Genomic DNA, 23,079 nt, shown 5'->3' with positions numbered 1-23,079 from the left:
GCCATTACAGCTGTGAATCATTTTCATTAAGAGTCTACTAACTTTGCACAACTCTTAGGGCAACAAATATTCATTGTTTTTGTCAAAACTGCTAAAACTCATTACATTTGGTTGGGTATCATTGATGGGCAGTGATATTTAAACCTTTTCACATATTTTTTTTAAAGCTGATTTAAGTCAAGACTGAGACTAGACCACTCAACACCTCTTGGAAAGCCATTCCGGTGTGACTTTTGCATAACAATTTGTGTAATTGTCCCACAGAAAAATAAAACCCTATCCCTGGGTTAGGCATTCAAAAGACTGAGCTGGGTTTTCCTTGAACTTTTTACCTGGTGTAACGAGTGTGATGAGAGTTGGGAAGCAAGTACAGGGAGTGAGTGTTTTAATAAATAAACACGACACACAAACAACGCACCGACATGAAAACAGAGTCAATAACACCTGAGGAAAGAACCAAGGGGAGTGACAGATATCGGGAAGGTAATCAAGGAGGTGATGGAGTCCAGGTGAGTGTCATGAGGCGCGGGATAATCAGCAGCCTGGTGACCTAGAGGCCGGAGAGGGAGTATACGTGACACCTGGACTTTTCTCCTTTCATATTTCTTTTGATCCTAACAAACTCCCCAGTCCCTGCCGGTGATGCTGCCACCACAATACTTGAAAATAAAAATAGATCAACAACATTGCATTCACTCCATATTACTGGTCTTTATGACAAAGCAAAAAGGAAGAAGCCACTCCAAATCCATCAGCTCTGTTTGCAACAAGGCTGTTAAGTAATACTGCAAGACAACACAGCAAATAAACAACAGTACGTAACATACAGTAGCAAACTGATTTTAAAATAACGTCTGCTTTAAACTTCTTAGACGGGAAGATGCACTATGTCACATGTTGTATCCGCCAAAAACCCTCAAATTGAAATCTAATTGAAAACATGAGGGATTTTCTACATCATTTGAGAACATCCACTCGAAGAGCCTTGCCAATTATTTGCGCTGGAGAGATTTTGGCACTGGCTTTTGTCTGTGTGTATTGGGGCCAAATGGAGTTAGCACACAGTCAAGACCTGATCATCCACTCCATTTTAACCTCACTTTCAGGGCCATAGCTTGCCAACTGACATGACCCTTTCAGTGGCAAAACAATGCAAAGTCAACCTGTATAGCTTGGCTGTTGGCTGTGTTTGTGTATCAACTGCATGTAATTCATTGACAATCAGGACGTTGAACAGTAATTGCGAAGAAATCAGCATTGAAGTCGATGGGGAGATGCTTTTGTTATCACTCAAAACCAGGAGAGCTTTTTGGTGGCATCCTTGGACTCTTGAGCTAACTCTAAGAAACTATACACAGCATCTTGGTGGTGACAATGCCAAGCACAGTGTGTTTTCACAAACACGCAATTGCATGACCTATTCTCAACTGTCACTGTCTTCACATCATTGTCAATACGGCCCACTCCAAACAGATTGCCGTGACGCTGTAGGTACTGCTACCCCTCAGGTCTTATTTTGGGCTGGAGGTGGAAAAGAAAACATCTATTTGTTTTTATTTTTCCGGTGATTAGCTCGGGCACCCCGTTGGCAAATCGGGGAATTCGGTTCCAGGCGCAATCACACTGCCATGTCGAGGCGTGTTACATCAGCCTTTCAGGATGGCGAGTTGTGCCTTGGCAATTCTGAGTTTCTCCACACTCTGCCACCAAGACTGAATTCCAGGGGACGATTACTGCACAAATAATCAACATCAGCTAGCTGCATCCTGGAGCTCAGTGGGCAACGGGGGGAGGAAAGAAGAGCAGGAGGACTAGAGATAGAGACAAAGAGAAGGAGACAGAGAGGGGGAGGGAGAATGACAAAGGGATAAACAGATAGGCAAGACGAGAGATAGACAGAGAGACCAAAATAGGGGGAGAGAGAGTGGGAAGGAAAGAGAGACAGATAACTGGGGAGAGAGGAAGAGAGGTTTAGGAACTTTCAATTACCTTGTACACAGACAACAAAGGCCTAGATTTCGGCAGACTATAACAGTCTTCAGCCTCGGGGAAGCTCATTTTTGCCTTCTTCATCTCTCCTCCTCTTCACACAAATTACAGGACAGACAGAATATGTAATGCATTCCTTTTGCAGCACAAGCAATTGCAGACTTCCACATTGTTAGAAGTCACCATCAGTTGCCAGAAGAGTAAATTCACCTCACAGAAACAACATAATGTATCGTGGACTACATTATTGCAAAAAAAAAGAAGCCATTGATAAGAACCATCCTCACATCTAGCATTGGTGGTGACTCAAGTGTTTAGTGTGTATGAATATGACCCCTTATTGAATTGACCAAAGTTGAGTTTGAACGAGAATACAACGTCCTTTGACACTTTCTGTGGCCCTCGCCAAACGACATTAAAACTGAGAAATCGATGACTGCAGATTACCGATTCAGTAGCATAAAGAAATAGAGACTATCCTAATGTCCTCTGTTTGTACAAACCATTTAACACACTCTTCGTCAATCGCTCGTTGTAATTTGAATGACAAACATAACGATGACTTGCAAACACCTAAACAAAGGGCTAGCTCCTACAGCGACCAACATAAAAGGGGATAACTGACCGAACATCAAACAAGCGAGGGGTTTTACTCTGTCCACGAAAATAAGCCCAAGAAGTTAGGAATTTTTATATGAAGGTCAACGAGAGAGTCAAATTTGGTCAACAAAAACATGTCATCGCTAATTTGCTACGTGAGGCTTATTTGTTCTAATATAAGTTTTGTAATGGTTTTAGGTTGCTACGATTGCGCTGATATAAGTGGACACACAAGTGGCATTTCAGCAACTTACTCAAAAACGACTTTATGTCAGAGTTGTGCCTGTTGTCATAGAGATAGACAGAGGACTCATCATTAATATAACCTGTTTTAGCATGGAAAATGCCATTGAGGGCTTCCACCATTTTAAAGCAGTCAATTGCGTAGGGATGCCTACGAGTTGGGAGCAATCAGCCAATTGGCACAGATATAAAGACATGTCTTCTATCTATCTCTATGGCCTGTTGTTCACATGCATATCTGCCTTCTCATTGGCTAGAATAGTCCTGATCTCACGTCCTCTCTAGAATAGTCCTGATCTCACCTCCTATTTTTCCATTGTTAGAGGGGTAACTCGAATATCTTGTCAACGTGGGGCGGCAGGTATCCTAGTGGTTAGAGCGTTGGACTAGTAACCGAAAGGTTGCAAGATTGAATCCCTGATCTGACAAGGTAAAAATCTGTCGTTCTGACCCTGAACAAGGCAGTTAACCCACTGTTCCTAGGCTGTTATTGAAAATAAGAATTTGTTTTTAACTGACTTGCCTAGTTTTAAAGAATGTGACAGACAGTCTTTGCGTCAAACTACTCACGTTCAAGCATTTAGCTTTTCATTCTTTTCCTCCCTCGATGTTGAAACAGTCTAATTAGTGATCCATCACCTGCACCTGTCACTTGCCCACCTCTCCTTAAATCCTCAGTCCCAGAGGATCCACTTTCAACTACTGTCACTCCAGCTGTCATATCTTGTGAGAGGTGTCGACCGAGACCGGGCGCGTCAGCTAGCTGTGATGATGTCACGATGAGAAAATATCAAAATCATCCATCTGCTCTACACCTGTCTCCACAATCACTGACATGACATGTCGGATTGCATTATTAATGGAAGGAGTTCTGGGCAAAAACTCCTTTCAACTATGCAGTGTGGTGCCAATCAGATCCTACAACCAAGTCTGTTGTCATAGTAGTTATTGTTTTGGTAGGCTGCCTACTGTACTAGTTGGACGACATCCATAAATACCTGGCCATTTCTCATTTAACTAGTTGGACCGACATCCATAAATACCTGGCCATTTCTCATTTAACTAGTTGGACGACATCCATAAATACCTGGCCATTTCTCATTTAACTAGGTAAGTCAGTTAAGAACAAATTCTTATTTACAGCGACGGCCTAGGAACAGTGGGTTAACTGCCTTGTTCAGGGGCAGAACAACAGATTTTTACCTTGTCAGCTCAGGGATTTTATCTAGCAACCTTTCGGTTACTGGCCCAACGCTCTTACCACTAAGCTACCTGCCACCCCTCATTGATTATATGCAAGTATATTACACTAATATCTGTTGAAAAAATCTATTTGCCAAAGATTCTATAACACATTTATAACCCATCATAATTTTAGCAGCCGCTCTTATCCAGAGTGATTTACAGGAGGAATTATGGTTAAGTGCCATGCTCAAGGGAACATCAACAGATTGCTCACCTAGTCGGCTCGGGGATTTGAACCAGGGACCTTTCGGTGAGAGTCCCAACGCTCTAAACCACCCGGCTACCTTCCGCCCGTTTTCAACCCAACAGTTGCGCTGACAATCATCAAACTCGAAATGAAATACATCAACGTGCATTGTGCACACAATGTTTCATTTGTCAAAAAACGGAGCTTTACGTGTGCATAAAAAAACATCTGCTTCCCCCCTCCATTCCGTGCCAGCCCTTCTCTCATTCAAACGCACAACTAATGCTGGAACCGGGAGGCTGCAACTGCCTGAGCTGAGGAAAATGAACTCCGATAACGAACTATTAGGCTACTTGTACACCCGATGCAGTAATTGAAGGGGTTGCAAATTAAGTCAGTAAATGTTCAACTAAAATAAGGAAGTTGAATAAACGCGTGTTCAACTTGGGAATTATTGACCGTTATTTTTACGCCCAGAGTTCTTTCCGTCTGTTTTGGAGCTGAAGTTGTTGCGCGGGGTAAATGTAAGATCCACCTGCAATCTACAGAGGAGTTTTCCATATAATGTTTGGATGTCTATGCTCCAGAATGGACAGTGGTGTCCTTTCCTGTGAACAAGAAGTTTTGTGAGGAAAATAAACGTTATCATTTTTTTAATATATATATATATATTTAAGCCTTGCGCCACTTCTTACACGGACACTTTATGAATTAATTTCATATTATGACCAAAGAGCATGAAAATACATATTTTTTATTAGGGCTCGTGCAACCGCGGGATCTCACTGACGCATCAGACATAATTGGTCTTCATACTATTTTTAAAAATCAGGTAAGGATGCAGGCATAATGTTTGACTATTCAAATGTTGCATGCGCCAGTTAATATGACGTGAACATGCACAACAAATTGCATAGGAATTATAATGTTTATTTATGTAGCCTACTTATTTAATACAATCTGTTATTGACTTTTATTACAGCTATCCATTTCTATGTTGTATTTTAATATTTAAAACGTCTCAGTGTAGTATTATTACATACAGTATAGTACTTACCCAATGAGCGAAGTTGGTTAACAATACATATTTTTAACGTCTTTTCAACCAAAGAAATACGTATTTTCAACGTATTTTGCTCATGGGTAAGGTAAGCTTGTCACATTTTGCAATGAAATCAACATTCCATGATTCGCAAATTCCCCCATATGGTTTGTTACCCCTGGACACAGGCAACGTTTGGAGAGGATGAGGAGTCGTTGGGTGAAGCATGAGCTGCCAGGTTATTGGTCTTAGACGACTGTCTGTGCTGCTCCTATGGGAGGGGCTGGCTCTGAGCCTGTGCTGCTGCTGGACCGGGACTTGGGTTGTTGCTGCTGCTGCCAGACCCAGTGATGATGGTGGTACCGCTGGGCCCATGGGCTGGTTGCTGTCGGACAAAGGGCCCTTCCACCACTCTTTGGATTTCACTGAGTCGGTGGAGAGACACCAGCAGGGCTACACTACCAGATACAAGATGTTCAGGTGACCTTTTTCTCTCTTTAGTAGCCCCCCCCCCCCCCCCCCCACCACCACCACCACAATTTCAATTTAAGGGGCTTTATTGGCATGGGAAACATATGTTTAGATTGCCAAAGCAAGTGAAATAGATAATGAACAAAAATGAAATAATCAATCAAAAATTGACAGTATACATTACACTTACAAAAGTTTCAAAATAATAAAGACATTTAAAATGTAATTATGTCTATATACAGTGTTGTAATGATGTGCAAATAGATAAGTACAAAAGGGAAAATAAATAAACATAAATATAGGTTGTATTTACAATGTTGTTTGTTCTTCACTAGTTGCCCTTTTCTTGTGGCAACGTGTCACAAATCTCTCTCTCTCTCTCTCTCTCTCTCTCTATCACTCTCTCACTCTCGCTCACTCTCACACACTCTCTCACACACACACACACACACACACACACACACACACACACACACACACACACACACACACACACACACACACACACACACACACAAATATAGGGAGATAGAGAGACAGCCTCACAACTAGGGTTGCAAAGCTACCGGTAATTTCATAAAATTTACCAGAATCTTCTGTAAACGTTTTAATTAACAGGTAATCTATGGTAATTTATACTAGAATAACTTTAAATAGATTATTCCTATGGTATTACTTTGTTATATAGGTGTACATATTGTCCATTATTTTCTAGTGGTTAGACCATATGGTTCAAGAGAAAATAGCCTAATTCATGTAAAAAGCATCTAATCAACGTAGGCATTATTTTCAAATAACTCTGCAACTCTTCTAACGATTGACTTTTTTTTCGCAACTGCCACCAGTTTGGAAACATTTACAACAAAGACATGTTGACATATTAAAAAACATTTCCCCCCAAAATATATAAAGGATATTTCATGCTGAAACCCTCATAATAAAACAACCAATTGATGGTTCATATTTGGCATAATGTTTTACAGTTTTGTCATGAATATTTTATATTGTCAAATAATCTTATTTTACTTTTTGTATATATTTTAGATGTGATAAGGCCACACAGAGGACCAGAGATAATTATACCAGAGATAATTACAGACACCTGTGATAATATGAAGTTCCCATAAAGGGTTACTAGATCTTACAAAATTCCCCAAAACCTTAAAAGCTAACAAAAGTCTGGCAGTTTACTGGTAAACTTCGAAAGATTCCAATAGTATACCCTCCCTTTGCAACCCTACTTGCAAGCAAGTGAGACTATTCTGTGGCACATTACCCTCTGAACAACACTTCACTCCGACAGCGTGTCGTTATCAACTCTCGGCATATTATTATTTTGTAGCAGTGCTTTTACATACAACACTGTCATTGTGACTGTTTTTTAAAGGACACTCTTATATATGTTATAATTCAGTTCAGTCCTGATATTGCGTTCACTGACTGATGTAGGCACGGTGTCTAAATAGCATACATGCAAATTCATGAAAGCTTGTGGCGTCAACACATACGTTGTAAGTAAACATAGACTGGATGTCCACCACAATTCACATTGATGGGTATGTTGTTTTCAGAACTAGTGTGAATGGAATGTGTTACACTTTGCTTGTGACATTGGTGGAACACACGCACCCTGGTTAATGCCCTGTACCAGAGAGGATATAGACAGACTGCTTTAGAAAATGGCAGAGTATTGCCTGAAACATTGCTAAATGGTTTAGAATAAATGGAAGGTGGGAGTTCTTTTGAAAGTGAAGTGTGTTACTCAAAGTATAGGATGATGCTGGCCTTGTGCCACAATATAATGACATTCCTAAATATGGTCCTGCTGTTCCGCTATGACTCAATACTTGTTCTCCCCCTTGTGGTAAGCCAGATAAAGGAGGATTTCTACTGGCTTTGAGAACGCTGAAGTCTTCACAAAAATATGTCTCTCTGAACAGCCTCTACTGATTTGAATTCTCTCTCTAGAAGGGAGCAAAAGCAACATGGGGAATCTTTTCAACTGATATGATGCCCCCACTTTGAAACGTCCTCTGTTTGGATTGGAATATGGGTCCTAGCAACGTAACCATGTGGATTAACATCGGATCCCCTACAGTTACAAATGATTAGACTGACAAACCGCTGGTGTCCATCTTTCCTCTCGACCCGTTCTCCATGGTCCCCGGAGGACCTTCCCGTTTCTCCGTGTTTGATTGCACATGAGCCCCGGGTCTTGAACAGGAAGCTGTCAGACTATTATCCACCAGTGTAGCGTTAGCGTAGCATGCCTGCTTCCCATCCATAAGTGTTCACTGGTGAATAAGCCTGCAGGCTATTGCCAGGGTGTGATCTATAGAGGCCATCAAGTGACACCGGGAGAGGCACTGCAGTCTGTCTCTCTTTAGGATGATTGGCTGTAATTACACCCTCTACACTGGCCTGATTCCTCAATTATTTCTCTGCCGATCGTTTCTCGTGGCAGTGATTTGATTGCCTCCCATGAGAAGAGACAAGAAGGCAGTGTGTGAAATATTGGGGCAGTAGGACTCTTGACTGTAGAGACTGGAGAGAGACTAGCGTATTAGAACGCTTTAAATTGCAGGTCCCCAGATGGGACGTGACTGTGTATGCAACACTTGAGCTCGATGTGACACGTGTCAGTACACTGTGTACGAAGCGGCTAATGGTCACCACAAACAGTAGGCTAATGGTGAATCACAAGGGCTTTGTGAGATCACATTATGAATATATTTTGTTAGCTATGGACACCTCAAGTGCTTATAGTTAAAGCATTTCTATGGTTTCCTGAAAGGCTCCAAGGCAGAGGTTCTAATTTCCTGAAAGGCTCCAAAGCAGAAGTTCTCATTTTGCTCTAAATGGCTCACAGTCATAGAATGATTCATGGTCATTCAAATATGGTTCAGGATTAGCTGTGATTCATGGTTATCCATACACTCTTAGAAAAAATGGTTCCAGAAGGGTTATTCAGCTGTCCCCATATCAGAACCATTTTTGGGTCCAAATAGAATCATTTTTGGTTAGAGGGTAGAACGTTTGGTTGATCTATGTAGAACCCTCTGCGTAAAGAGTTCTACATGGTACTCAAAAGGGTTCTACCTGGAACCAAAACAACAATTTTAGGTTCTAGATTTCACTTTTTTTTTCTACTTATAGGGACATTACACTGGTTAATGGGTGATCTGGCATAGAGGGTCAGTGGTTTCATGGTCACATTGACTATTTATAATACTTATTATGCCTAGTGCTGCATTGGACCCTCTCATAAAGACTATCATGCTACAGTAGCACTATTGTACTGTGGTCACCTAACAAAGGCATTGTGAAACTGAGGTTTCCTTTCTTCAGCAAGATCAAAGCTACAATGAAACAAGGCAAAAGAGCACCAACAAAGACAATTGTAAGACAAGGTCATACAGTCTCACAGACCTGTGAACATATGTGTTGGCAGAGTGACCCACGGTTTATTAGCCAGTGGCAATGTCTGTCAGAGCAAATTCCAGCCAATATGAAGTCATTCAACACTTTCCTTTGCCCTCCCTCAAGTTGCGTGCCAACATAAGAAGGCTTTAGGAGAAAATATCTGCAGTATGCTCACAGCTCCTCCAGGGAAAATTCCGTACCGTCTGGATGTATTAGCTATATGTGAGAGTTTCTGCCTGTGTCTGTCTGTAAATGTTGTGTCTGTCTGCATTGGGGTTTGTTTGTGTTAAATGTAGGTTTTCACATTCTACAATTACATTCAAATAAATGTTCTCAACAGCCTGTTAAGTTTGTGACAATTTCACAAACTGAAAAATCTCTCCACGAACCAAGAACTCAATCAAGTAATTAATGAAGTGTGTTTTCAGGGAGTTCGGCCGATGGAAAGTCAACAGCCTGGCGGTGGAGAGGCGGGGCGGCAGCGGCCTGGCTCCGCCCCTTGACCCTGACTTCATGCGCACAGTCAGGCAGTTGGGGCGGCGGCCCACCCTCCGCAGGATCACTGAGACCATTATCAAGAAGTACGGGACTCACCTCCTGCTGTCCGCCACTCTTGGAGGTACAGTAAACAGAGGCTCCGAGCGTTGGTTCCTACTTTACCCGCATCACAGCAGGACTCCTTAGACTCCTTAGAAGTGGGTTTTTCAAGAGGGAATTTCATATAACTTTTAAAATGTAAAATATGTTACTGAAAACATTCCTAGTGTCTGAATAATACCTTACATTCAATAGCTTAGCTACAGCAGATACTTCTGCATAAGAGGTATATTTTTAGTAACATAAGTAATGTGGAAATTATACAGGTTGGAATTTATGTATTATACTGTATCTTATGTGCTTAAAAAGCTACTGTATATATATATATATATATATATATATATATATATATATATATATATATATACAGTTAAAGTCGGAAGTTTACATACACCTTAGCCAAATACATTTAAACTCAGTTTTTCACAATTCCTGACATAATCAGAGTAAAAATTCCCTGTCTTAGATCAGTTAGGATCACCACTTTATTTTAAGAATGTAAAATGTCACAATAATAGTAGAGATAATGATTTATTTCAGCTTTTATTTCTTACATCACATTCCCAGTGGGTAAGAAGTTTACATACACTCAATTAGTAGTTGGTAGGATTGCCATTAAATTGCTTAACTTGGGTCAAATGTTTTGGGTAGCCTTCCACAAGCTTCCCATAATAAGTTGGGTGAATTTTGGCCCATTCCTCCTGACAGAGCTGGTGTAACTGAGTCAGGTTTGTAGGCCTCCTTGCTTGCACACACTTTTTCAGTTCTGCCCACACATTTTCGATGGGATTGAGGTCAGGGCTTTGTTATGGCAACTCCAATACCTTAACTTTGTTGTCCTTAAGCTATTTTGCCACAACTTTGGAAGTATCCTTGGGGTCATTGTCCATTTGGAAGATCCATTTGTGACCAAGCTTTAACTTCCTGGCTGATGTCTTGAGATGTTGCTTCAGTATATCCACATAATTTTCTTCCCTCATGATGCCATCTATTTTGTGAAGTGCACCAGTCCCTCCTGCAGCAAAGCACCCCCACAACATGATGCTGCCACCCCCGTGCTTCACGTTTGGGATGGTGTTCTTTGGCTTGCAAGCCTCCCCCTTTTTCCTCCAAACATGACAATGGTCATTATGGCCAAATAGTTTTATTTTAGTGTCATCAGACCGGAGGACATTTCTCCAAAAATTACGATCTTTGTCCCCATATGCAGTTGCAATCTGTAGTCTGGCTTTTTTATGGCGGTTTTGGAGCAGTGGCTTCTTCCTTGCCAAGCGGCCTTTCAGGTTATGTCGATATAGGACTCGTTTTACTGTGGCTATAGATACTTTTGTACCCGTTTCCTCCGGCATCTTCACAAGGTCCTTTGCTGTTGTTCAGGGATTGATTTGCACTTTTCGCACCAAAGTATGTTCATCTCTAGGAGACAGAACGCTTCTCTTTCCTGAGCGGTACGACGGCTGCGTGGTCCCATGGTGTTTATACTTGTGTATAATTCTTTGTACAGATGAATGTGGTACCTTCAGGCATTTGGAAATTGCTCCCAAGGATGAAACAGACTTGGGGAGGTCTACAAGTTCTTGGCTGGTTTCTTTTGATTTTCCCATGATGTCAAGCAAAGAGGCACCGAGTTTTGACGTATGCCTTGAAATACATCCACAGGTACACCTCCAATTGACTCAAATTATGTCAATTAGCCTATCAGAAGCTTCCAAAGCCATGATATCATTTTCTGGAATTTTCCAAGCTGTTTAAAGGCACAGTCAACTTTGTGTATGTAAACTTCTGACCCACGGGAATTGTTATACAGTGAATTATAAGTGAAATAATCTGTCTGTAAAGAATTGTTGGGAAAATTACTTGTGTCATGCACAAAGAAGCAGTCCTAACCGACTTGCCCAAACTATTATTTGTTACCAAGAAATGTGTGGAGTGGTTGAAAAACGAGTTTTAAGTGTATCTAAACTTCCGACTTCAACTGTATTTAAACAGGGAACTCAGTTCAGTATGGTTGCTGTATTGGGGTGAGATTAAACATACATCACATGTTCTGCTCATTATCTTTCTTCATCACAGTCAATGAATAATTGGAACCTCTCTAAAGAAGAGAAGATGATCACCATTGATCATGAGATCACTGAGCATCTCTGGCTCAGTTAATGGTCTCCCCTTTCCTAATTTCCTGTAATCAGGGGAGGAGTCCTTGACGATATTTGTGGATAAGCGGAAGCTGAGCCGAGGCCCAGAACCAGGGGCTGGAGCTGAGGGCAGCAGCCACAACAATACGGGGGCTGGGGTGGTGACCCTGGAGGCCCTTCACCAGCTGGCTGCCTCCTACTTCACCGACAGGGAGAACACCTTGCGCCGTCTCCACCACCTCCAGATCGCCTCCACCGCCATCAGGGTAAGAGACCCCTGACTGCCCTTTGCCTCTGGGCATACAGAGGGGAAGTTAGATGCCAATATAGGTTACTATAGGAGGTCAAACTGTGTTAAACCAATGCAGCTGCTGCAAGGACTTTGCTATGTTTTCTTTAGATTTTTTTTCTGTGGGGGAGGCAAGTGGATATTCACAGTGTAGCATGTTGATGTGTTGTTTTGATTTGAGATTTTTCCTTATTGTCAGACTCTCGCTGTGCCGATTCAGTAAGTAAGCGTTGTTGCATAGTGTATCAGATATGAGTCCTTTTTATCTCAAAATGAAAATCTGCTGAGAATTAACATGTTTCAAGTCATAAGAATGACATGTGACTTACATCAGACTGTACCCATATGTGTTCCAATTATATATCAAGGGCGATGTAGACAGATGAACAGGGTTATATATACAGTGCCTTGCGAAAGTATTCGGCCCCCTTGAACTTTGCAACCTTTTGCCACATTTCAGGCTTCAAACATAAAGATATAAAACTGTATTTTTTTGTGAAGAATCAACAACAAGTGGGACACAATCATGAAGTGGAACGACATTTATTGGATATTTCAAACTTTTTTAACAAATCAAAAACTGAAAAATTGGGCGTGCAAAATTATTCAGCCCCTTTACTTTCAGTGCAGCAAACTCTCTCCAGAAGTTCAGTGAGGATCTCTGAATGATCCAATGTTGACCTAAATGACTAATGATGATAAATACAATCCACCTGTGTGTAATCAAGTCTCCGTATAAATGCACCTGCACTGTGATAGTCTCAGAGGTACGTTAAAAGCGCAGAGAGCATCATGAAGAACAAGGAACACACCAGGCAGGTCCGAGATACTGTTGTGAAGAAGTTTAAAGCCGGATTTGGATACAAAAAGATTTCCCAAGCTTTAAACATCCCAAGGAGCACTGTGCAAGCGATAATATTGAAATGGAAGGAGTATCAGACCACCACAAATAAACCTACCATTTAATTTATAGACTGATCATTTCTTTGTCAGTGGGCAAACGTACAAAATCAGCAGGGGATCAAATAGTTGTTTCCCTCACTGTGTGAGAGTGGGTTCTCGGCCCTCACTAGCATGAAAACTAAGTACAGACTGTGTGTGGAAAATTATTTAAGACTGAGACTCTCTCCAATGCAACCCTACATTGCAGAGTTATGTGCATCCTTTCAAGCACAGCCTTCTCATTAACCTGTGGTGAGTTATTTGATGAACAAATAAGGTTTTATATGTAAGATAAAGAAAAATAACAATATTATTGATTATTAGTATATTATTATTTGTGCCCTGGTCCTATAAGAGCTCTTTGTCAGCCGGGTTGTGACAAAGTCACACACATTCTTATGTTTAATAAATGTATCGTATAGTGTGTGTGATGGCTAAAAACAACATTTGAGAGTGCGCTGACCCTGGTGCTAGAGGAGGTGCAGCTGGAGATTGAATGTTTGAAAGGGAAAGGGTACGGGACTATAAAAAGCTCGGGAACCACTGCTGTAGATTGGTGCTCTCTCACCAATAGCAGGTGTTAGTATGTGATAATCAAGAGAGACGCTAGTAGTGTTGTAGTGTTGCTCCACATACTACAGTACCCCAATACTCCATTCAATCTTCTGACATGGATATTAAAATAGGTTAATTTCTCAATGTGGCAGGTGTAACAGTATAGCTTCCGTTCCTCCCCTCGCCCCAACATGGGCTCGAACCAGGGACCCTCTGCACACATCAACAACTGACACCCACGAAGCATCGTTACCCATCGCTCCACAAAAGCCGCGGCCCTTGCAGAGCAAGGGGAACCACTACTTCAAGGTCTCAAAGCGAGTGACGTCACCGATTGAAACGCTATTAGCGCGCACCACCGCTAACTAGCTAGCTCTTTCACATCGGTTACACAGGCATACCTGATATTGATGAGGAGAAGTGGCCACCTGACTGAAAGTGCCTTCCTACAGTATAGTTAATTATTCATCAAGATGATATATCGGCCCATATCTTTCTATTAATTTACGTCCAAGCTAACCACCTTTGTCAGCCATTTTGTGGAGTGAGCCGAGTGTCAATTGGTCAAGAAAAGGTTTTGAATAGGTGTTGAGGGGTGTTCAGCACTGCCAGCTGCATATAGGCCTTCATTAAAACACATATGCTGGTGATTATGGAGGAAATATGAAATAAGAACTGTTACTGAGGCATAAATCTAGAGGTTTGATTATGATTCATCTCAAGCCGTGTCGTGATTCCCTTCATCTACATTAGGGACGGGCAACACCAGTCCTCGCAGGACCCGAGTGGTGTCACCCCCCCCCCCCCCCCCCCCCCTGACAAACACGTCTGATTAAACTGATTGCATTCTAAACTGAAGATCATGATTAGTTGATTATTGGAGTCAGGTGTGTTAGTTGGGTCTAGGGGCCAAAGTGTGACACCAATCAGGCCCCCGAGGACTGGAGTTGCCCAGGCCTGCTCTACATCATGGTTTATCATGCTACAGAATGGTTGACGTAAGACACTGTAATCAGTATATGGGGGATTGGAAATTATGCAGACAATTACATTGATGGGAAGCTACAATCTATCTGTAGTATTAAGCAGATCTACTCCCTATTTTTTGTATATATATATATATATATAAAATTACGAAAAAGAAACTGTAATCAGTTGTGAGTGACCCGCATTGAGGAACACTGATTTGCATGATCACCCTGAAATATTGGTGATTGGGCAGGAATGAAAGTTAATTAATTATGAATTCTCCACCACCATTGTACAATAACTCGCCAACTAAATGTATGCTATTTCAAAATATGCTTTATTTGATTTAACTAGGCAAGGCAGTTAAGAGTAAATTCTTATTTACAATGACGGCATAACCCGGCATAACACGGATGACGCTGGGCCAATTTTCATTGTGGTTTAAATTATTCAATACCCCGAATAAGATTAATGGAGTCGATATGATTTAACATTGGAGATGATTATCTTTTTCACTCTTATCAAAGATTGATGTCCTTCCTTTATGATAGCCTACCAGAACACACAGACTATTCATTAATTTCCACAGAATATTTTCCTAGTTCATTTTCTGATGTTTGAGGCATAAAACAAAACATCAGAAAATGAATGAACTTTCAACATTAATTAGTTTCCTTACCTCCCCAGGTGACTGAAACCAGGACAGGCCCCCTTGGATGCAGTAACTATGATAACCTTGACTCTGTCAGCTCAGTACTGGTCCACAGTCCAGAAAACAAGATCCAATTACAAGGTATGCCTGAAACTAGAACTGAAGACAAAACTTCAACAGGTGTATCACTCTGAATGAACATCAAAGAGCCAGGTGTGCCTTTCATGATTAACATTAATATATGTATTCCCAGCAGTGTAGAGGGAATAGTTTACGGTAACTCACTACAGCTCAACATGGAATGCATTCTTCGGGAGGTTCAATGCAGCAAAGACACAGTAGTTCCTATCTGGAATCTAATTGGTTCTCCAGGCTAACCTGCAAAGATCTTTATCAAACCCCTGGATGACTTAGTTGTATTTGGTTTCTGAAGTAGGATCTTCAAAAGCAATTTAGCGGCAGTGTCTGTTTGTTTTGCCTTCTTATACACCCCAAAATACTCACCCACGCCTCTCTGGCCTCCCCAGGACTCCAGGTCATTCTGCCAGCGTACCTGCGGAGCCGCTTCGTCCAGGCAGCCCTCAGCTACATCGGCTGCAACTCGGAGGGCCAGTTTGTGTGCAGGGCCAGTGACTGCTGGTGCCAGTGTAGCCCGGACTTCCCACAGTGCAACTGTCCACAGACGGACCTCCAGGCCCTGGAGAACAACCTGCTCCGCCTCAGAGAGGCCTGGACACTGGCCAATGAGGAGTTTGAAGAATCAGGTGTTTACTGGGGATAGTTGAACATGCAACAGTTCAATGACCTAAGTGATGAGCAACAATTGAGCAGCCTGGGTGGCAGGATATTTCTGCTTTAGCCAGCTTGTTTTTTAACTTGCAATAATTTAGTGTAGAATTTAGAGAGTAAGGTATTCAGGCATTCAATAAGCTTCCATATGTGAGAATGATAAAAAGCATTGTTCAGAGATACGGTGGAGAAGTGTTGTGTCTTTGGCTATGCCGGATTAAGTGATATGACATTCTATTCTATAAAATCCTTTCTCTGTAATTAATATTACCTGATTGAGCTAATCAGGTAAATGTAATTAACAAGAAAGTCGGGGCACCAAAAAATAATATTTATAGAGCAGTTATCTTCCCAATAAACTCTTAAAGACCTAGTAATATTTTACATCAATAGCAGTCAATATTAATCGTCACCTTATTTCAGTCTCATCTGAAAGTTGTAAATTCTTGGTTATCTTCACGAACCCTGACTAACAAGTTGAATCAGCAATACAAAATTGGGTACAAGTATTTATTTACTAAATACCTAACTAATCACACAGAATTACATATACACAGAATGAATCATACCTTGATTACAAATTATATCATGAAGGAAAACGTCCCTAGCGGAGGGAACAGATATGACAGCTGGTTACACAAAGAAAAGGGTCTGGGTTTGAGTGAAAGAGCGGGAAGACTGAGGAACAAAGGGAGAAGCGATGTCTCTATCGTAAATACAGTATCTTATGCATTCTAAATTACCGCCCATTTGGAAAAGGAAAATGCAAGAAATATTTACTCTGAGCTGCGCTTCGGTAGGTTGGTGGTAGATGGAAGGCCGTGTTGCCCAACCGAGTCCTTTGAAGTGGTGGTAAATTGGACACGTTGTAGTAAAGTCATTGTGTGGTAGACGGGATACTCTGTCTGTTCTTTCCTAGCCCACGTTTGCAGCTGCTGTTGCTAACTCAATGGCTAGGAGGTATCACTTCTGTAGTGAATAAGAGTTCAATGTTCATACCATTCGCAACCAGAGCTCATGCTGAGGTTGGCTTCGTTTTGTAGTTATCTGAACCATTCTGACATCGGACCGTCGTCCTCACATCCTCGGAACAGATAACATGTTAGTCCTTGTAACGTATGGACTGTCGTCCTCACATCCTCGGAACCGGAGGTTACATTTTCGTCAAGGCTTTATATAGTGGAGCGAGAAGGGTGTGTTTGAAAAGTTTTATAACCCATGTCTCTTCACAGGGGCGGGCCACTGATTGAGCAGAGCCCTAACCTTAAGAAAACCCAAATCTCTAATTTGGAAGCTAAAATTACGTTTAATCTTTTCACCAATAATTTTATATTCAAACATTATAATTGAACAACAATTCCATGTGAATCCGATAACTCTGATGTGTAGACTTTCCAATGTACTTTATGTCATCCTATCATTGATGAGAATGTCTCAGATGACAATCGAACTGCCATCATATTCATCAAGTACCACCGCATATGTTCAATTGGTCGGATTACCAGAATATAGTTCATTTCTCCCCACCTTCTGATGTTCCCAGAATCTCTATGTTAACCAAAGGATTTTCAAATGTCACATCAGTAGGGTAGAGAGAGGAAAAAGGGGGGAGAGGTATTTATGACTGTCATAAACCTACCCCCAGGGCAACGTCATGACAGAAGGGAGTATACTAGATTAAAAACCTTACTGAAGTCGCATAATAAAAGTGTCTCGTGGGATTTCTCACTTCTTGAAAACACTTTTGAAATAGGGGAAACATAGTGAGTTGCAGAATGGAACCCATTCAACCCGAGTGGCGCAGGGGTCTAAGGCACTGCATCTCAGTTCTAGAGGCGTCACTACAGACCCTGGTTTGATCCTGGGCTGTATCACAACCGGCTGTGATCAGGAGTCCTATAGTGCGGTGCACAATTGGCCCAGTGTCCTCCGGGTTAGGGGTGGGTTTGGCCAGGGTAGGCCATCATTGTAAGTAAGAATTTGTTCTTAACTGACTTGCCTAGTTAAATATAATAAAAATAAACTCTGAATCAGAGAGATGCAAGGGGCTGCCTTAATCAGCGCCCGGGTTTAACTTCTGTGCTCAAGGGCAGGATTTATCCACTTGGGGATTTAAACCAGCGACGTTTCAGGTACTGGCCCAACACTCTTGATGTAATAGGTTACCATGGCAATATACATGGCCTTGCTTCGAAAGCTGGAAGTGTATATTTGCACCCACTTCAACCACCATCTCATACCATCTGATAAATGACCAATTAGTGACTAAACCATTCAATGGTGCACACTACAGACTGGTTGTTAATAAAATATGATGCCTCTTGAAATAACAGTTCTGCACTCTAGTAAGCTGAGAAGAAACAATCTGAACCAGTATCTCTGAACACGTTGTTTATTTATATTTGGGTTTGTTTACATTTCTGGGACAGACAAAAACAATGAGAACAGACACACTGTCACACATTGTAATTATTCCCCAATGGCTCACGTGGCTCCCCGCCAGAACGAAACTTGACTTATTCATGTTTATTTATTTTTTTTACTCTTGGTTTACTATTTTAGAGGAGTTCCAAAGCTTCGTCGGAAGGCTGCCAACCCAGTACGCGGTGAACAAATCTGTCGTGGAACACTTTTGGAGGACGGATGGGGGTCTGCTCCAGCGCTACAGGCAGCTGGAGACCATGAGAGGCCTGCTTCTCGACAAAGCGCGCCACACCGCTAACAAGCTCTTCAGCCTCATTAAGAGATGCCGCCATCAACCCAGAATTGTGCTGCACAGGGAGAGGTATAGACTATTGTTTCATTAACCCGAGGTTTCCCCCAAACTTCCTTTGTCTTGGAATTATGCAAATTATTTATGCACTGTGCTAGAAATAAAGACACACAAAAAGAGTAGTTTTAGGAGACAAGATGGGCTGACCGACGAAATTGAGTCTCACCTCAGAAAACCAGAGTTGAGGATAGCTGGACAACTGGCAGTTGCTAATTGCAATGCAATTAGTACTGTTTTAACTTTTGTTATCCAAAGTGTATCTAAGACCACTGGGCTCAATAAAAGATGAAGTACCTACTCACTAGGCCACAATAAGTCTTCAGATTGTGTCACACATCCACACTCAGAAACAAGTATCAATAACAAACCTTTTGGCATTCAAACGGTGAGGTCCTCTTTATCTTATGCCTCTGCTGAAGTTACCACTTTCACTCTGTTTTCATTAACAGTTAAAACTACAGTCTGAACAACAGACAGTTAGCCTGGTCCCAGATCCGTTTGTGCTGTCTTACAAGGCTGGCAAGATAGCCCGGTCCCAGATCATGTTTGTTCTATATCTTGTACTGTATCTGTACAAATACTATATATCTGTATCTATACAAATACAGTGCTGCCAAGCGCACTGTGACTACTGTGGCGCTTGGCGGAGTTCTTAACGGGTCCAACAGAACCCCTGAGTCCTGACATGAGTAGTCCTCTAGCTCCCGGTTCAGCCCTATGTAATGCAACCTGGTCTAGCTGTTATTAGTTACTCCAGTCTTCCAGAGAGGCTTTCCTTTGAACTTCCTGGTGCTGGACTCCTCTCTCCTGACCTCTCTGTTTTGATTGGAAAAAATTAACTACATTACAAAATTCTTCAGTACTACTGCCAAACACTCTGCTTCCACAATCCTCAATCCAATTACACTGCTTTATCACACCCTTCTGGTCATAAAGGGGGATTTGATGGAGGTTCCCAATTATTTAACTGGTCCATTTTTTCCGCATGTGATCCTATGAAATGTTTTATGCATAGTTTATTTGCTCTGTAATTGTACTGGGTGGTTAGTATTCAATATTCATACATTGAACAAAAAAGTGTGTGTGTGTGTGTGTGTGTGTGTGTGTGTGTGTGTGTGTGTGTGTGTGTGTGTGTGTGTGTGTGTGTGTGTGTGTGTGTGGCTCTCTCAGTCAGCACCCACCTGCCTACTCCAGGGGAAGATTTCCATTTTGGTCTGATTTAGCTTGCATTCCAGCAGCTGAGCCTACAAGTGCAAGTGCAGAGATGGGGCTTCTGCTCTGCCTATCCTACTTAATTGACAGATATTGTTGCTGTGAATGTGCAGTATGAATCCTATTGTGTCTGATGAGATGTTTTTAACATATTTCAAAGACAGAAAACAAAAAGAAAACGTTAAATGACTAACAAAGGTACGTTCACCTACAGTATGTTCTGTCCTCCGTCCTCAGACCCCTCCGCTACTGGCTGAGCTACATCCTGTCCCTCCTGTACTGCAGTGAGAACGACCACATCGGCGTGTACTCTGAGCAGACTAGGAGCTGTTCCTGCCCCTACCACCACTCTTCCTGCCAGGGCCCCGTCCCCTGCTCTGTGGGAGAAGGCCCCCGCTGTGCGTCTTGTTCCCCCGAGAACCGCACCCGCTGCTCCAGCTGCAACCCGGGCTTCTTTCTAGGCCAGGGGCTCTGCCGACCCGCCGTACCTGACCCCACGGATCCTTACCTGGGTTTGGAGAGCGACCGCGACCTTCAGGACTTGGAGCTGCGCTACCTACTCCAGCGCCACGACTCGCGCATTGCCCTGCACGCCATCTTCGTCAGCAGCGATGTGCGCCTCAATGCCTGGTTCGACCCGTCGTGGCGGAAGAGGATGCTGCTGACGCTGAAGAGCAACCGCTACAAGTCCAACCGCGTGCACATGCTCCTGGGGGTGTCGCTCCAGGTGTGCCTGACCAAGAACAGCACGCTGGAGCCTGCGCTGTCCGTGTTCGTCAACCCGTTCGGGGGCAGCCACTCGGAGAGCTGGACCATGCCGATCGGCCAGCACGGCTACCCCGACTGGGAGCGGACCAAGTTGGATATCCCCCTGGACTGCTACAACTGGACCTTGACACTGGGCAACCGGTGGAAGAGCTTTTTCGAGACCGTCCATTTCTACCTGAGGAGCCGCATTAGGGATTCGGGGCCAGGCTCGGGGTTTGGGGGACACAGAAACGCTAGTAGAGTGTACTTTGAACCACCAGAGGGCGCCGTGGAACCTGTGGAGGCGTATTCATCCCAGAACATGGGCTACATGAAGATCAACAGCATGCAGCTGTTTGGATACAGCATGCACTTTGACCCAGACGCAATCCAGGACCTAATCCTGCAGTTGGACTACCCGTACACCCAGGGATCCCAGGACTCAGCCCTGCTGCAGCTGGTAGAGGTCCGCTATAGGGTCAACCGCCTCTCCCCTCCAGGGGCTCAGCCTATGGACCTGTTCTCGTGTCTGCTCCGTCAAAGGCTGAAACTGTCCAGTTCAGAAGTGACCAGAATACTGGCTTCTCTACAGGCTTTCAGTGCCAGACAACCAAACTTTGTGGAGTACGAGGCAACCAAGCTATGTAGTTAATAATGGGCAGGTGGGCGGGGCCAATGTGATGTTTTTTGTATTAACCCAATCAGATACACTGTCAGCCCCATAGCCTATATCTGTTTGTGTTGGTGTTTGCCGTTCATGGCTTTAATTGTATATAAGTGTCATTAAATTTTGTGTTTTTATCAATACCGGTCAAAAGTTTGGACACACCTACTCATTCAAGAGTTTTTCTTTATTTTTTACTATTTTATACATTGTAGAATAATAGTGAAGACACCAAAACTTTGAAATAACACATATGGACTCATGTAGTAAACAAAAAAGTATTTGCCTTGATGACAGCTTTGCACACTCTTGGCATTCTCTCAACCAGCTTCACCTGGAATGTTTTTCCAACAGTCTTGAAGGAGTTCCCACATATGCTGAGCACTTGTTGGCAGCTTTTCCTTCACTCTGCGGACCAACTCATCCCAAACCATCTCAATTTGGTTGAGGTCGGGGGATTGTGGAGGCCAGGTCATCTGATGCAGCACTCCATCACTCTCCTTCTTGGTAAAAAAGCCATTGTCCTGTAGAAAAACAAATGATAGTCCCACTAAGTCAAACCAGATGGGGTGGAGTATCGCTGCATAAAGACATGGCGGTTGGAACCAAAAATCTCAGATTTGGACTGCAGACCAAAGGGCAAATTTCCACCGGTCTAATGTCCATTGTGTCTTGGCCCAAGTACGTCTCTTCTTCTTCTTGGTGTCCTTTAGTAGTGGTTTCTTTGCAGCAATGTGACCATGAAGGCCTGATTCACACAGTCTGCTCTGAACAGTTGATGTTGAGATGTGTCTGTTACTTATTTGGATTTGTTTAACACTTTTTTGGTTACTACATGATTCCATATGCATTTTTTCATAGTGTTGATGTCTTCACTATTATTCTACAATGTAGAATAAAGTAAAACCCTTGAATGAGTAGGTGTTCTAAAACGTTTGACCGGTAGTGTACATTGGAAAGATCTGGAAAAATGCATCCCTTTTTCCCTTTTTACAGAAAATGCTGCAATTTATTATTGGATAGAGAGGATTTGATCTGCTTTATACAGGTATCAAATCAGCATATATTCCAAATGTATATGACCACTGTGTTATTGCAGTGGATTATTGGATTGATACTAACACACACCTACTAAAAACCTATGTAAGTCATTTGCTAATGGAAGGAGAACGAGGTGCTGCAAATGTGCTGTGTTAGTACTGCCCATCTGGAGCTGCAGAACACAGTGTCTCATAATGTCTCCGTTCTGTAACAGCCTTGGCACATATTGCCAAGGGTATAGTGAGGACAGTAGCCTCCGCCCCCTGTCTCTGGCTGCCATTCACACTCACTGTGATGGATGAGAGAGGGAGGTAGAGAGACATGCACAGCATCAAACACAGGCTAGGTATCAATGGCCTTTATCGGAGATAATTAGCTCACAGAGCAAATAGGGAGTTGATTGAAGGCTCAATGACCAAGGGTGAAATTAGACCCGAACTCCCAAAAGAACTGTTGTCTCTAGACTACAGTGTCAGCTGTTTGAGTATGACTTGCATCTTAGATAGCACTTGCA

The 23,079-nt window shown here is 42.5% G+C and overlaps 1 protein-coding gene across 1 annotated transcript; it reads left to right on the top strand.

Moving 5' to 3' along the window:
- The first annotated feature begins 5,532 nt into the window (after positions 1 to 5,532).
- Positions 5,533 to 21,512, top strand: LOC139377248 (BMP/retinoic acid-inducible neural-specific protein 3-like). The gene is made up of 7 exons (XM_071120255.1): positions 5,533 to 5,786; positions 9,629 to 9,819; positions 11,987 to 12,198; positions 15,375 to 15,480; positions 15,867 to 16,103; positions 18,691 to 18,913; positions 20,351 to 21,512. The coding sequence occupies exons 1-7, from the start codon at positions 5,533 to 5,535 to the stop codon at positions 21,510 to 21,512; spliced, it is 2,385 nt and encodes a 794-aa protein (XP_070976356.1).
- The last annotated feature ends 1,567 nt before the right edge of the window (positions 21,513 to 23,079 follow it).

The sequence above is a fragment of the Oncorhynchus clarkii genome, chromosome 20, assembly GCF_045791955.1.
Source record: "Oncorhynchus clarkii lewisi isolate Uvic-CL-2024 chromosome 20, UVic_Ocla_1.0, whole genome shotgun sequence".
Lineage (NCBI taxonomy): Eukaryota > Metazoa > Chordata > Actinopteri > Salmoniformes > Salmonidae > Oncorhynchus > Oncorhynchus clarkii.
Note: the sequence above shows the minus strand (reverse complement) of the source record. Positions and strands in the feature narration are given on the sequence as shown.

Coding starts and splice junctions, on each gene's coding strand:
- LOC139377248 (XM_071120255.1), top strand. CDS start 5,533: ATGAGCTGCCAGGTTATTGGTCTTAGACGACTGTCTGTGCTGCTCCTA. Junction 5,787..9,628: donor ACCAGATACAAGATGTTCAG/GTGACCTTTTTC, acceptor GTGTGTTTTCAG/GGAGTTCGGCCGATGGAAAG. Junction 12,199..15,374: donor TCGCCTCCACCGCCATCAGG/GTAAGAGACCCC, acceptor TTACCTCCCCAG/GTGACTGAAACCAGGACAGG.